The sequence below is a fragment of the Mchenga conophoros genome, linkage group LG10, assembly GCF_057382185.1.
Source record: "Mchenga conophoros isolate Kocher_MC1m ecotype Shallow Benthic linkage group LG10, M_conophoros_male_GT1.1, whole genome shotgun sequence".
NCBI lineage: Eukaryota > Metazoa > Chordata > Actinopteri > Cichliformes > Cichlidae > Mchenga > Mchenga conophoros.
Window position 1 is genome coordinate 17,913,766 of NC_140535.1, and position 15,321 is coordinate 17,929,086.

The following is a 15,321-nucleotide window of genomic DNA, read 5'->3' on the forward strand; positions in this document are numbered from 1 at the left end:
AAGTCGGAAGTACTCTCCGGATGTCTCTCCTCACAGGACAAGACGTCACGACTCTCCTGATGTCTCTCCTCCCAGGACTAGACCTCACGACTCTCCAGATGTCTCTCCTCCCAGGAGAAGACGTCATGACTCTCCAGATGTCTCTCCTCCCAGGACTAGACCTCACGACTCTCCAGATGTCTCTCCTCCCAGGAGAAGACGTCATGACTCTCCTGATGTCTCTCCTCCCAGGACTAGACCTCACGACTCTCCAGATGTCTCTCCTCCCAGGAGAAGACGTCATGACTCTCCAGATGTCTCTCCTCCCAGGACTAGACCTCATGACTCTCCAGATGTCTCTCCTCCCAAGAGAAGACGTCACGACTCTCCTGTTGTCTCTCCTCCCAAGAGAAGACGTCACGACTCTCCTGTTGTCTCTCCTCCCAAGAGAAGACGTCATGACTCTCCAGATGTCTCTCCTCACAGGACTAGACCTCACGACTCTCCAGATGTCTCTCCTCCCAGGAGAAGACGTCACGACTCTCCTGATGTCTCTCCTCACAGGACTAGACCTCACGACTCTCCAGATGTCTCTCCTCCCAAGAGAAGACGTCACGACTCTCCTGATGTCTCTCCTCCCAGGAGAAGACGTCATGACTCTCCAGATGTCTCTCCTCCCAAGAGAAGACGTCACGACTCTCCAGATGTCTCTCCTCCCAGGAGAAGACGCCATGACTCCCCAGACTTGTCACCACCAAGACAGTGTTCAGGAAAGTCAGAAAAAATGCAAAGTAAAGGTCAGTGATCCATTTAAATTGTAAAGTGGAATCTGGTGTGGCATATGAATAAAAGTAAAAAGCAGAGACCCATTTAACATGAGTTTTGAATTGAAATTTATTTTAAAGACATAGCTTGATCTAATAATAAATCTTTAATTTTTGTTCAAAAGGCATTACAAAATGAAAATTAACAAATTAACTGTGTCTTTGTCAGATTCAGCCTCCAACAAAAGCAAGCTCAGCTCATCCTTGTTAAGTAAAAAACGCTCACCGGATCCTCATCGGTCAGCGGTGGCTAAGAAGGGTCAGAATAGACATGATTCAGACTCGGATCCGTCTCCCCCGAGGAAAAGGCCCCTGAAGGGAAACGCCTCAGACTCCGACCAATCTCCCCCAAGGAGGCCCTCAAAAACTAAACGGGGCTCAGACTCTGACCAGTCTCCACCCAGGGGGCAGCCACCGAGTGGAAGGGACTCGGATGGAGATTTGTCACCACCTCGTAGGCCAGGCCAGTCACAGGTAAGCAGACTGTGTTGGAACAAAGATTAATGTCAAATCTGATTTCACTCAAATGTTATATTTTTCAATTGTCTTTTTTTTTTTTATAACCAGGGCCAAAGGATGCTATCTGGTGGAAAGGCAGGCCTGGTTTCTGTGGACATTTTAAGGAAAGAGCAAAAGGAGAACAGACGCAGAGAAAAACACAATCAGCCACTTGAAGGTTTCATCAACTTTTCTCTCTTAAGATTTTTTTACACCCATTGATTGAAGAGCTTCATACAGCTTTGCATCTCATTTCAGCTTATCATCTATATTGTCGTATTTTATTTAGTCCTAAAATTAAATAATGAAGTTTCTACATACTTACCCATTCATCCCCTTTGACCAGATGAATCGCGTAACGCTCAGGCGATTTTCAGAGACAAAAGTGGCAAAAGCAGGGATCTGAATTCAGAGAGAAATGAACAGAAAAAGAAAGCTGGTGAAAAAGCGGCAACAGACGAGAAATACGCTCAGTGGGGAAAACGGTAAATGTGCATGATCATTTCAAATATCACAGTTTATGTGATTATATCCACATAAAAAATTATAAAAGTGGTTCAATGGTTTATGTTAAAATGTATGTATAGGTTGGCACAGATCCAGATGCATCACCAGAAACTTAAGGAAGCGCTGCGCGAAGCCCTTAAGCCACTTGAGGATCTTGACCGCATGTTGAGAGAACAGGAAAGAGAAGGCGATCCTATGGCTGCAATGCGCAGGCGTAAAAAGGACCGTGGCACAAAAACACAAGATATTTAACATTACATATGTTTTATTTTATTTATGACTTTATTTTATTTCACCAGGTCAATCCTTGTAAGAAGCTTTTAAATAGCAGCAGTTTTGCTTTTGCTACTGTTTGTATTTTTATTTATTTGTATGTTTGTTTTGATTTTTGTAGAGAAACCTCGATATAAAGGCCCTGCTCCACCTCCAAACCGGTTCAATATTCCACCGGGGTACCGCTGGGACGGAGTTGACAGGTAGAGTTTGTGCATCGGTGACAGAGGAAAACTGTTGAGGACAGAACTGTAGTTTAATATTGAATGTTTTTAATACACACATCAGTTTGTCATTTTGCACATTAATGGTAAAGAAATTGTGATCATTTTTTTCCACGTCTATATTAAATTTGCGCCTAATTGAATGGATTGTCTTTGGCCTTTTAGCTTGTCGTATCATAATTAATAGGGTTATTTTATTTGTGTCTTGCAGGTCAAATGGTTTTGAACAGAAACGCTACCAGAGGATGGCAGATAAAAAGGCTGTGCAGGAAGCGGCCTATAAATGGAGTGTGGAGGATATGTAAAGGCTTTCAGAAAATGATGAATCTGGAGCAGAGCTAAAGAGCACACCTTCTCAACCTTTATGTATAATTGTTATGCTGTTAGAACAACAAGACTAGATGCATCTACGCAGCAAAAGTTCTTTTTTAAATAAACTACATAGAAGAATTTGTTTCACCTTTCCAAACCCTTTTGATACTGTACCATGTGTATCAGATGGAACTGTACAGAAAAATGAAGTGAAGCATGTTCACAATTTTTGTAAGAAGTTATTCACCGTGGAGCAGAAGCTGTTGTGGTTTCAGTGTTTTATTAAAGAATGTTTTTGTAATGCATTGTCCCAAGAGTGTTCAGGCACCTGTAACTTGGATAGCATTTGACATTCAGTCTTTTTAGATCATTTTATACACTTACCACCCATTTTATTAGGCAACAGTAACTCAAATAACCGCTTGTTACAACCAACATATTTTGGTCCTGGACATAGAAATAGAGACATGTCCCTCATGACTCCAAAATGAAACATAGTGCACAGCAACCAAATGCTGAAAGAGAGTGTCCACAGCTGACTGTCGATGGTATGGTATAGCTGTGAGGGTTTTGTGTACAAGATAAATGCACATTTGAGAGTTCTGTGGTGTAGCTAAAAAAGACTGACCTACAGAGATGTGAAAAAAGCGGCATTCAAATAAGTCATTCCTTGCCATATTAATCAGGGAGTACATACACTGACAGGATGCTGTGACTCTCACAGTGAGGGAATCAGGTTGGGCTCTAATATTTTTTCTAGCAATGTCCGATTCAGTCTAACATCTGTAAAAGTTTTAAGGCACTTTCCACCAGCACTGTCAAAAAGAATTATGGAAGAATGATTTGTAGAATCAAGGAATCGGTGTCCTGGTTGCACATGCTAGACCAATGGCTTAATAACACAACAATGCTATTGCCTTTAATCTGTCACTATCTATGCTATTGATTATGGTGTAACTATATAAAAAAAAAAATTTTTAAAGTGACAGTATTGTGCAATGAATAAAAAGTTTTATTTATAAACTTTTTATTTTTATAAAAAGTATTATTTATTATTAATAATAATTAACCTTACTTCATACTTGCAAATTTGTCGACTGATGCTATAATTAATCTACGTTATCTATTTTTAATTTAAGTTTTAAGTTGGTCTAAGTATCTTAGCACAGCGGAACTCTAGTATCCTTAGTCGGGCGAGTAGGGGGACTTTAAAATGTGACACACTGGACCCCGTTTCATTACGGAATGTTTTTGTTGATGCACTTGGAAGAGTGAATAGATTCAGCGGTACTGGTGTGGTTTAACGCGTAATTGGCGACTAATGCAGAGAAATATTAGCCCTGAAAACTGTTTGTAAAGCCCGCCAGTCTCCTGTGTAGTGATGGCCAAATGAAGCTTTCCGAAGCACTGAAGCTTGTATTGAAAAACGGTTCATTACTCGAAGCTTTTCAACACAGTCCTCTCCGGTGACATCTGGTGGTGAAAATTTTGAAGAGCAGCTTGAATCTGCAAAATAAAACGGACTGCTCAATTATCACTGCTCACTCAAGAGTGGAGTTCTCTCTGATATTGGGCCACCGTTCCGTTGCTTTGAACATGTAATTGGTTTTGTTTTCTCGATTGGGGGGCTGAAAAAAATGTAATGCGTATTTGCGTAATACATTTTGATCAATAAACTTTCCCTATTTAAACATGCACTATGGTGGCCTTTCTTTGCCCATAACTCCTTGATGTTGGTAAATACAATAAGTGAGCAATATATATAATATACATATGATAATGCACAGCACATTATGGAGTATGCCCCTGCTGTGAAGTCCTGCCTCCATCTACTTGTCGTTTAATCAGCTGGACAGGTTCATACAAAATATTAGATTAGGCCAATTCCTATACATATTTTTGACCTAGGGGTGGGATTGATTGTGAACTGGAAAGGGAAAATGCTTAGGAAGCTGAGTAGGGCTGCATCGTCACTGATTTGTAGAATCATTTTGATTCGATACAGGATCCGATTCAATTTGATTGGAATCTGGAAAGTTTTGCCTCAGTCAGAAATATTACAAGTCTGATCATTTAACAGTATATATCCATAATTTCGTATCTATTAAAAGAAAGCTGACACATGTGAGACTTAATTAGAGATGTAAACAGAGAGTTATGAAACCTGCAGCTGCAGAAGCCAGCGGGGAAAAAAAGAGGCAAACACAGCGCGGACCCGCCGACACATCAAAATCTGACTCTGACGCGTCGGGTCCGCGCTCTGTGTTCACGTTTGTATGCAGAATCCGTAAACCTGCTCCCAGTTACTGTTTTAGCTGCATGGTGTTTGACGACATGTTGTGAGGTTTAACCTGAGATGCTGGCGTTTCAGGCATAATAACGTTAATTTACAAATCGACACGGGATTTTAATGAATCAATATCACTTTATTCAATTTAGCATGGATTGTAATCAGAAAGGCGATAATCAAAACCCACCCCTAATCAAGAACTTGCAAAGTAAAATCATGATCAATGTAAGGTAGCCCTTTTGTTATTTACAGTTAACAAGAGGATTAGTGTTACTGTGCGCTGGCTGAGTCTGTTTCTTTTCTTAGAAATAGTTTCTCCTGCCCTGAAGAAAATCCACTTGCATGGAACAGAAGAGGCTGTGGAGTGCAGGAACTACACTGCAAGCTGGTAGATATGCAGGTATTCCTGGGTCCTGCAGACTATCACCTAAAAACAATAAACAAAATGATTTTCTAAACTGTGTAGCAATGTCATGTACGTATAGTGTCAAATACATTTTTGTAGTCTTCATCAGCTTTAATTCACATGGAAGTGTTCCTAAAGTCATATGCTGTAATGATATTTACATTATGAAAACATGATTTTGGACATTTCAAGTTTTTCACTTCGGCAGATAAAATGAATTGAGCAAAATCAACTCAAAATATTCCCACACGCCAGAATGTCCTCTCTTCCTCGCTGGCTCCATATCTGTCAGTGGAATGATCACCTCTTCGCTCTCTGTCACCATCAACACACTCCACGAATCCCGTGGATGATTCACTTCCTTATATCTGTTTGAATCAGGTACCGAAGCAGTTACGTGCGTAATGAAGCTTCGGACGTCACTGGTCACGTGACTTTTGCCAAACGAAGCAAGCCTCGACACAGTGCTTCTGAACCAGTGTGTTGTTTTTTTCGACACACGCTCCGGAGCGTCAGCTTCAAGCGGGCCATCACTACTGACTGGAGTCCGATAGCGAAGGTGTACGACCCGCTGAAAGCTGGTAGCATCGACGGCACAGACGTGGAACCCCATGATCGAGCGGTCTGGAGGGCCATGGGTGCCCGGTACAAGCCCAACAAAGGCGTCGTTGGAGACCCACTGCTCACGCTTTTGTGTCCCGCTTGAACCCACAGACCACCGAAGATAAACTACACAAAGTGTTCTCTAAGTACGGAGACATCCAGCGGCTCCGGCTGGTCCGGGACATTGTCACGGGTTTCTCCAAAGGATATGCCTTCATTGAGTACAAAGAGGAGCGATCTGTGGTCCGGGCCCGCCGGGACGCCAACAAGCTGGTGGTCGACCAGCATGAAGTGTTCGTGGATTTTGAGCAAGAGAGGACTCTTAAAGGATGGGTGCCGCGGCGGCTCGGCGGCGGGCTTGGAGGGAAAAAGGAATCCGGACAGCTGCGGTTCGGCGGCAGGGACAGGCCTTTCCGTAAACCCATCAATCTCGGGGTAGACCCGGTGCAGGAACGAGGTGGTGGTGGTGGTGGAGGGAGGGAGTGGGACAGACCAAGCGGGAGAGCCAGAGACGATCGGGACCGACACAGAACAGCAGAGTGGGGCAACAGAGGAAGGAGAGATGACCGGGACAGAGGCCGAGAGTGGGATGACCGCAGGCACGGAGACAGGAGCAGGCACCGGGACCGGAGATGAAGCATGTGGCTGCACTTCAGCACTTCAGCTTTCAAAGGAGGACAGTGAATGAGTGTGTGACTTGGATAACTGTTTGTGTGAAAGGTTACTTTTTTGTATGCTGATATTCTTCAGATTGTACTGTATGGTAATCAGGACTCTGCCTGTGGCTGTCATATTCAGTTCTTCTCAGGGAAGTCTCAGGAATGACAAAGTAGGGTTGTTGTGTTTTGTTGGGGTTTTTTTTTTTTTTTACAACTCTTTATTCTAGCGAAAAAATTACAATACGGGTGGTGTCCAGCCAAATGAGACTTACATCCATCATGTCAAACATGAGCGCCAGCAGCCAGAATCACTGCTTAAGAGTCCAATTGGATTGCTTTGGGAAATCGGAACTGTACTTTTATACAGTTATCATAAATATTATTACCCCACATATACAATTCAAATTTTATTTCTTGCAATTTAAGTCCCAACAGACTTTTTTCCCCATTTACTACAGAATGTTGTTTATCATTTAGATAAACTGAGACAAACAAAACTGCATTTCTTTTTCTGATATTAAGATATTCCAGGGATTAAATGCATAGTTAAACTTCTTTTCACTGACAGAAAGGGAAGTTTCGCTGGTCCGGCCCACTCAAGGTCAAAGGCTATATGTGACTCACAATGTAAAATGAGTTTGCAGTTTTGTTTTGTTTTTAAAAAAGCATAAGTTTAAGAGCACATTGTCAGCCCCATTTCTTTTAAAAAAATGTAATTCAGATTATATCATAAACAATAAAATTCGTCATTGTTTTGAAATCTAAGGTGTTACTGTTTGTCAAAGTGTTGCAACATGTTTAAGATTTCCCAAGTTGGGTAGTTTTCCAGTGTAGCCTCATGTGACCCCTGTTTTCAGAGTTGGTAATGATGTGTTGTGCAAGATTTATACTTGAGGGAAGAAAACTCAGTATTCAAACACATTTACTCCTTTTTCCATATACATGCAACTCAGGAATTTGAATCAAATGCTTACTCAGCTCTTACTCAGCCATCTGATCCTCGGTCCTGCCCAGTGAGGTCAATCAGCTTTCGGTTATGGGTCACTGGGTGGATTCTTAAACTGTGCACAAGTATTTCTGAAGTCATCAATATGAAAGATGACGGGAAATGAATCTCTTATTTCATTAAAAGGTAATTCTCTAATGTACCAGAAAAAAACAAGAGGCAGAACTGACTTTTATTTCCAAGTATGTTCTGAGTAGTAAGCTGTCAATTGTAGTGTTATTTATACGAAGAGACAATGAAGTTAGTGCAAACACATATACGTCAAACACACTGAAAACTGAGGCTTTTTTCCACTGGTTTGTGTTTATTACTGTATGATTATTGGGAATACATGCTGGGACAAGACAAATTTCAAGCATTTGTTAAATATGACTTTGACATTTAATATTAATCATGCATGTATGCAAACATGCAAGATGATTTCCACTGCCGCTTAGAAGTCATGCTTAGCTGGTCTTTGCCTTCCACCGTACCCGACATTCACGATGGGCCAGCCTGGGTAAGTCTCTCTTTGGACCGTGCTGAAGTTGATCCTGTGAATCAGAAGAATCAGAGCACGCAGACACAGAGTAGCTGCTCCCTACATGAAGGACACTGTGATGATGATAAACCTGCTCTCACCTGAACGCAGGGTTAATGCCAATGTTGTCAGGCTGCGGGAAAGCAGGTGTCCGCCTCCTGTGGCAGGAGGATGGGGGAGGGAAGTCTTTCTGATACTGAGACTGCATCTGGGCTGTTTCCTGTTCGTTTTTTGCTGCTGCTGACATGTGATCACGGTTGCCTTCTTGCTCATTCCCTCTCACTTCTCTGTCCTCGCGTCTGTTTCCTCTTCCTGTTTATCATGAGGATGCAGGAGGAGAATGGTGAGATTCCTGTTGTGTGTTACAGCCTGCTGAAGGGTAATCAGAACTTTGCTAAAGGCAGAATTTCATCAACAGTAATCACACTTTCCATAAATAAACTTTCTTACTTTCTTGATCATACTACATGTATTACACTATTTGCTTTTTTCATTTTAATCTTGAGAGAATAATACTTTATACATAAATGAGATGAAATGTTCTTATGAATATAAATCATTTGCTTTGGATGTCGCAGAGCTGTGTGAAGGACACGGGAACACATACACAAATAATTACTGCTGAGGGCAATCCAATCCTGTGTCTGTGAGTAAGAGTGGCAGGAATTTCACTGCACAGCAGAGAAAACAATATCACTCCTCCAGATGCTCTGTGTCTATAACAGCATTTTCACATTTAACCTTATATGGTCTTTCTTATGTTCTATTTGAGGTATTAAATACTTTATTACAGTGTTTTTCAGTTTAATGGCAGTGTAGGGTTTTTTTTTAATCTAAGCTTTAATCACAAAATCACCTTTATAATCTCTACCATCTCTGCCTTCTCACTCATAGCACACTGCCCAAACCATTTCCAAGACACACACATGCACTGAACAGAAAGCCACAGCCTTGCGTGCCATCATAAATGAGTCTTATCTTTATACAGACATGATGAGTTTACTCTCTAGGGTGAGCCAAGTCTGTTGACCTTTGCCTGGATCTTGGTCTGGGATAGGCCTGAAGCAGAAAGCCTCACGTGATGTGGTCTCCATCTTAGCAGGTGTGTCCGGGTAGAGGAGGAATCCTAAAAAGGGTGAAATGTAGACTGTTGACTCTTGTTCCCCTTTTTTAACCCACTACTTTGGAGTGATTCCAGTTAAATCAAATCAAATCAAATCACTTTTATTGTCACATCACATGTGCAGGTACATTGGTACAGCACATGTGAGTGAAATTCTTGTGTGCGAGCTTCACAAGCAACAGAGTTGTGCAAAATTCAATAATGTAAACAAGCAAAACACAAGAATGGCTACATCTGAAACTAATAAATATATGTACAATATATAATAGTATATGCATTTCTGGATGTGTATACTAAATATTTTCCTACGTGTGTGTGTGTGTGTGTGTGTGTGTGTGTGTGTGTGTGTGTGTACACATATTTTACAAGTTTCACAGTTTCTGAAATCTTTCCAGTTAGGTCTCTTTTTCACAGCTTGTTTACTTTGCATATAAATTCTATAAAATATGCGTAATGGCAGTGACAATTAATCATTCACACAGACCTGATTTTTGTGACAACAAAACAAAGTTTTATTTCTGTCTGTTTATTTAGAGATGTGCACCGAGATTAAAGCGAGATCAGAAATAATGACGGTAATTTTGAATCCTTTTGTTATTTCTTGACTAGGACATTGTTTCTATTTCTGTTTTACTCTTTTCAGTGTTTATAACTTTTCAGTGTTTATAACAGTGTTTATAACAATTGTTGATTTGTTCTGTTCTCATTGTATGACGAATTATGATGGCTGTTTGGTAGCCGTTTGCATACTATGCATACTCTCTCTCTCTCTTCATATGTGTGTGTGTGTGTGTGTACAACAGCTTTATGTTAATGTACAAATATGTTTATGTGGTTTCCATGGTTTTTGCATCTTCTTTAAGTGCGCGTCAGTCCATCTCGGAAATCGACAAGACTGGTAAGCTCTCAACTTGCTCTCCGTCTGATATGATCAGGGTTTTTTGTGTGTTTTCTTGAGGTTTTGCGACGCTGCGTGTTAAAGGCCTAGCAGCCGTCATTTAGCCAATGTGAGCCACTCTGTAAGAGCAGGTGGGAGGGAACAGCTGCTTCTGTTGTAAACGTGCTTCCGACTTGGAAATTTCCTCGGTCGAGTGGGTTATCTGGCATTTCCCCTCTTGAGTTTTCTAAACACTAATTTTTGTCGATATTTTAAGTTTGTTAGTTGGACAGAGTTAAATTAGATGTCGAAAGTTACTCTTGTCTACTGGTGTTTGTTATTTAAAAGGAATCTGACAAGATGATTCAAATAAAAACAAACGGTCAAAAACTAATATTTGGCTCTCACTTATGCTAGTCTGTTTTTGAATGTAAACAAATCATCCAATCTAACACAATTTCTGATACTTGTTTGCTGAAAGTTTAGGCGATGGTATGAGGGCAGTGTTTAATATAGCGTTATTTAACTATAAGCTATAAGAGACTTAGAGCTTTTTATTGTCATTGTGCAGTTTTTTGCACAGCGAAATTGGGTATAATCTGTTAATGTGGCTTTTGTATTTAGTTGTTGTTGTCCAAACTCACTGTACTGCTACCTAACCAGTGTAGGATTGATGTAGTATTTAAGTTTTCTTTCCCTTTCCCTTTTTCCAAAATAACAATGAGTTGTTGTTGATTTTTTTGTTTTGTTTTGTTTTCAGTTCATAAACGTATGTGTCTATGTTCCTAATGCAGCTATGAACAATGACCATAGTTGACAGATCTTCAGAAAAGTCTGACCACGAGTCAGCCGGACTCGGACCTGGAGCTGCTGTGTACAACAGTACACCCTCCTCTGAGGACCAGCCCAAGGACCAAGGGGCTGGTCCTCAGAGTACACCCTCCTCTGAGGACCAGCCCAAGGACCAAGGGGCTGGTCCTCAGAGTACACCCTCCTCTGAGGACCAGCCCAAGGACCAAGGTCAGAGCAAAGCCTGGCTTTTTTTCAAAATGTCTTTTTAAGCTGTTTGAAGATTTTTATTGTCAGACAGAATAGTTTTCCAACCAGTTTTAGCAAATATGGAACCACACTTTTTAGCCATTATTTACCCATATTTGTCAGAATTGGTTTTAGTAACGTACAGCTAATCTTTTTGCTTCTGCTTTCACACAAGTTTGACAACTGCTTTTGTGGGTGTTGTGTTGCTGCTTCCCTTCTCCGTTCATTCATCCAGTTATGTAATGCATCCAGCTTTGCATGATCAGTCACTTCAGCTCGTGATGCAATTGCTGTTTTTATATAAAGACCGGCAGCCCAACTTGTTTAGCAGAAACAAAGGAGAAGGCAAATTGTCCTATCTTTCTTCCTGAGGCTGTTTAGGAGTTTTTCACAGTGGCCAGAATCACATTATATAACTGTTAATAGTTGTAGCTATTACTGTGATGTCCTGACATGACTTTGCCATGTGCCAGTGTGTGGTTGTATAAGTAAGGTGGCATTAAATTATCTCCTTTTTAAAATGTATTGAAACAGATTTTTAGTAATAATTGTGGCTCTGTGTGTCAGTGATCAGCAGTGGCGATGGAATTGACTTGCCCCAGAAGGTGCTGTTCTCACCAGATCGGCTCAGCCTAAATTGGGCCCAGGTTCACCTCATTGGTGCAGGCCTCCAGAACATGGGGAACACCTGCTTCCTCAACTCAGCCCTGCAGTGTCTCAGCTACACCCCTCCTTTAGCAAACTACATGCTGACGCGGGAGCACTCCAAAACATGTACGTTTATTTCACCAACAGTGGTGTTACGCAGTCCTGCGCTGATTCTCACATTGTATCACTCCTTACTCACTCAGTATTTTGTCTCTGTCTCTGCTGCAGGTCATGAGCCAGGGTTCTGTATGATGTGTACCATGCAAAACCACATCATTCAGGTTTTTACCAACTCTGGGAATGTCATTAAGCCCATTGGTGTACTCAATGAGCTTGGGTGTAAGTGGATGACTGTTGTTGCTGTGCTCTGTGCAAAGTGTTTACCTATATTTTAATGATAGGAGGCGCTGTGTGACTGTTTACCTTTTGTAATTTTGGAGGGAAATAATCTGGAGGGATTTTGAATTCTGTTTTTAAATAAGTGTAAACTTGCATTTAACTGTGGTATCCTTTACAATAATTCACCTCCTGCTTTGTTTTTTGGTTCTGTTTTTCCTCGGTCCCCTCACACAGGGATTGCAAACCACTTCCGCTATGGAAGCCAGGAAGATGCTCATGAATTCCTGCGGTGCACAGTGGATGCTATGCAAAGGTCCTGCTTACCTGGAACCAAGTGAGTGTCATTTTACATTGCATGCATTCTAAACAAGTTAAACACACAAAAATATTTTTACTTGGGCTTGACAGTGTTTGCACTTTATTATGTAGTAAGATCCATAATTAGCTACGTAGAGGTAACACCGTGACAGTAGGAGAATATGAAATAAATCCTTTATCCTGTTTTTCAGGAAGTGCAGTTTATACTAGTTCCTTTTAACTATTAATGCTTCAATTGCTGAGAGTATTTTTCAGAAATGCAGATTCCTCAGTCTCTTGCCTGACTGACACCTCAGTTTACATACTAGGCAAGCCACTTGATATAATACCTCATTATTATATCAAGTTTTTTAATGAACTTGACTGCTCCAACACAGAAAGTATTCTTACACTGGGTGTGGTAGCTTGTTTTGGTAACAGGGCTTGAAAAGATCAGAAGCGGCTTAAACGTGTAGTAAAACAGGTGTCTGGGATTATGGCAGAGAGCTGCCAGACTTAGTGTCTAGTATAGATTTCTTCTGAGGCAACAGGGTAAGCAGTGTGAGCAGGAGCACTCAACCCCTCAGGTCATCTCTTATTCACCCTAATGGCATTAGTGCTATTATTGCAGCAGCAAAATTCAGAAAATCCAGGTTTTTCTATGTGTTACTATAGAGCTTCGAAGTCTATGTGCACATTTAACCAAAACTACACGTTTAACAGATGCACTGGGCTGAGTGTTGTGCTTCTTGTTAGACTCCTAAAAATAATTTATTAATTCATTTATTTTTTTAAGAACCTAAAGTGTCAATTCTCATCAAATCAATTCTTCCCGTGTAGCAGCAGATGGCCTCTTAAGTAATTAATCGTGCTCCAATTCCTCCTATTGTCTTTTCTGCTACTTGAATACTGTAAAGTGATTGTCTGGTTCCAAAATGCTAAAAAATAAATGGTCAGTCAGTTAATTGTTGCACTGTCCTTATTAGTTAACTTTTGTGCTTTATCTTTTTATTATAGATTGGACAGGCAAACGCAGGCAACCTCTTTCATCCATCAAGTGTTTGGCGGGTACCTAAGATCCAGAGGTAAGTCACTGTTTTTTAAGGTTTGATTTATTTTTCTTTTATTTGCCTTTTTATGTCTTACAGCTTGTGCGATACTCATAGCACTGATTTCTGTTTCAGTTAAATGTTTACTGCAAAGCTGTCTCAGATACATTTGACCCTTTTCTGGATGTCACTCTGGAAATTAAGGTAATTGGACAACATTCAAAGTGACGTTGCTACTATGTATTCTCTGCATTATGGAGTGTGAGGTTTTTCCTCTCTCTCTCTGTTCATATAGACTGCTCCAAATGTCTCCAAAGCTCTGGAGCAGTTTGTCAAGCCAGAACAGCTGGGTGGTGAAAATGCTTATAAATGCACCAAGTAAGTCAAAGAGATGCCAAACCATGATGAGTTTTAGTGTTTAGGTGTGATTTTTGTCAACAAGCTGAATGTTTGTTTCCTTCAGGTGCAACAAAATGGTAACGGCCTCAAAAAGATTTACAATCCATCGCAGCGCCAATGTGCTCACCATCTCACTCAAACGCTTTGCAGACTTCAGTGGAGGCAAAATCACAAAGGCAAATGGCCAATAGTGTCTGCTTAAGTCATAAAGATACATGACAGATGCTTTGTTTTATTATAAAACAGGATATTTGCATGTAATGTTTGAATTTTTTTGTTTGGTGGTCATCAGGATGTGAAGTATTTGGAGCATCTGGATCTGCGGCCCTTCATGTCGCAGTCCCACGGGGAGCCCCAGCTCTACAGGCTGTATGCTGTGCTGGTTCACTCTGGATTGAGTTGTCATACTGGACACTATTTCTGCTATATTAAGGTACTGGCTGTGCCCGAATCTGTTTGAATGCTGCTGTTGCGTAGTACAAACAAACAAACACCATAAACAACACATTTCAGCAGAAAACTACTTTGTATGCATTGAAAGAAAGAAAAAAAAGACCCCTATATAACCATAAGATTCTTCTTTTTAGCTCAAATTCAATTCAGAAACTGAATCTGCTGTGTCACATCTCTCTCATTCTGTCTCACAGGCCAGCAATGAGCAGTGGTTTCAGATGAATGACTCGTCCGTGTCAGTCAGTGACATTAGCACTGTTCTCAACCAGCAGGCCTATGTCCTCTTCTACATCAAGTGAGTAAACATCGGTATTTTTAAACATTCTAGGCTTATTCCTTCAGTAGAACTTTTCCCATCATTATTTAATAATGTAGACATGTTTATTCTCACTTTTCTTGTAGAAAATGTATTATTATAACCTAATGTTATAATGTTGATGCTTTGTCATGGTTAATATTCTTTTTTCCATGTCATCAGGTGCACAGATGTGGGAAAAACTGGGGACTACAGCCACTTGAACCATAACGCTGGCATATCTGGTCAGGCATCTCCCCAGCCGGTGGTGAGCCCACGCACCATCACCACCATGCCTCACAACAGTGTTGGCTTCATAGGTCCCCAGCTGCCACCACACATGAACAAGGTACTTCCTCACCTGAGGGTACTGATAATGTTGTTGTTTTTGTTAAACCCAGTGTTTCATGCAAAACACATTTGTACCTTTCAATTGTGTCTGTTTGAAAAGAATGAAATGATATCATATATTCCTTATTGGCCTACATTTGTACAAAATTCCAAATTATATACACAAAGTCATAGAAATCACTGCTCCAATTGGTCATCATGATTTTAATATTCTCTTTTTCCATAACAATGAAATACGCCTTGGACAAATATGACACGTCAATATTTCATTAGTGTTGTCACATCACATCCTGTAAGCATCGTCTGTCTGTGTCCTTTCTCTGGAAATTAATATTTCCAGCCAATATAGGC

General features: G+C 40.8%; 1 protein-coding gene and 1 pseudogene across 1 annotated transcript; both read left to right on the top strand.

The window, feature by feature from the left end:
- Positions 1–710: 710 nt before the first annotated feature.
- Positions 711–7,340, top strand: LOC146565689 (uncharacterized; annotated as a pseudogene).
- Positions 7,341–10,162: 2,822 nt separating this feature from the next.
- LOC146565690 (ubiquitin carboxyl-terminal hydrolase 36-like) lies at positions 10,163–13,991 on the top strand. The gene is made up of 8 exons (XM_085289018.1): positions 10,163–11,121; positions 11,707–11,913; positions 12,016–12,126; positions 12,361–12,460; positions 13,441–13,508; positions 13,608–13,676; positions 13,768–13,850; positions 13,936–13,991. The coding sequence occupies exons 1-6, from the start codon at positions 10,905–10,907 to the stop codon at positions 13,643–13,645; spliced, it is 741 nt and encodes a 246-aa protein (XP_085145144.1). The 5' UTR covers positions 10,163–10,904; the 3' UTR covers positions 13,646–13,676; positions 13,768–13,850; positions 13,936–13,991.
- Positions 13,992–15,321: the final 1,330 nt, after the last annotated feature.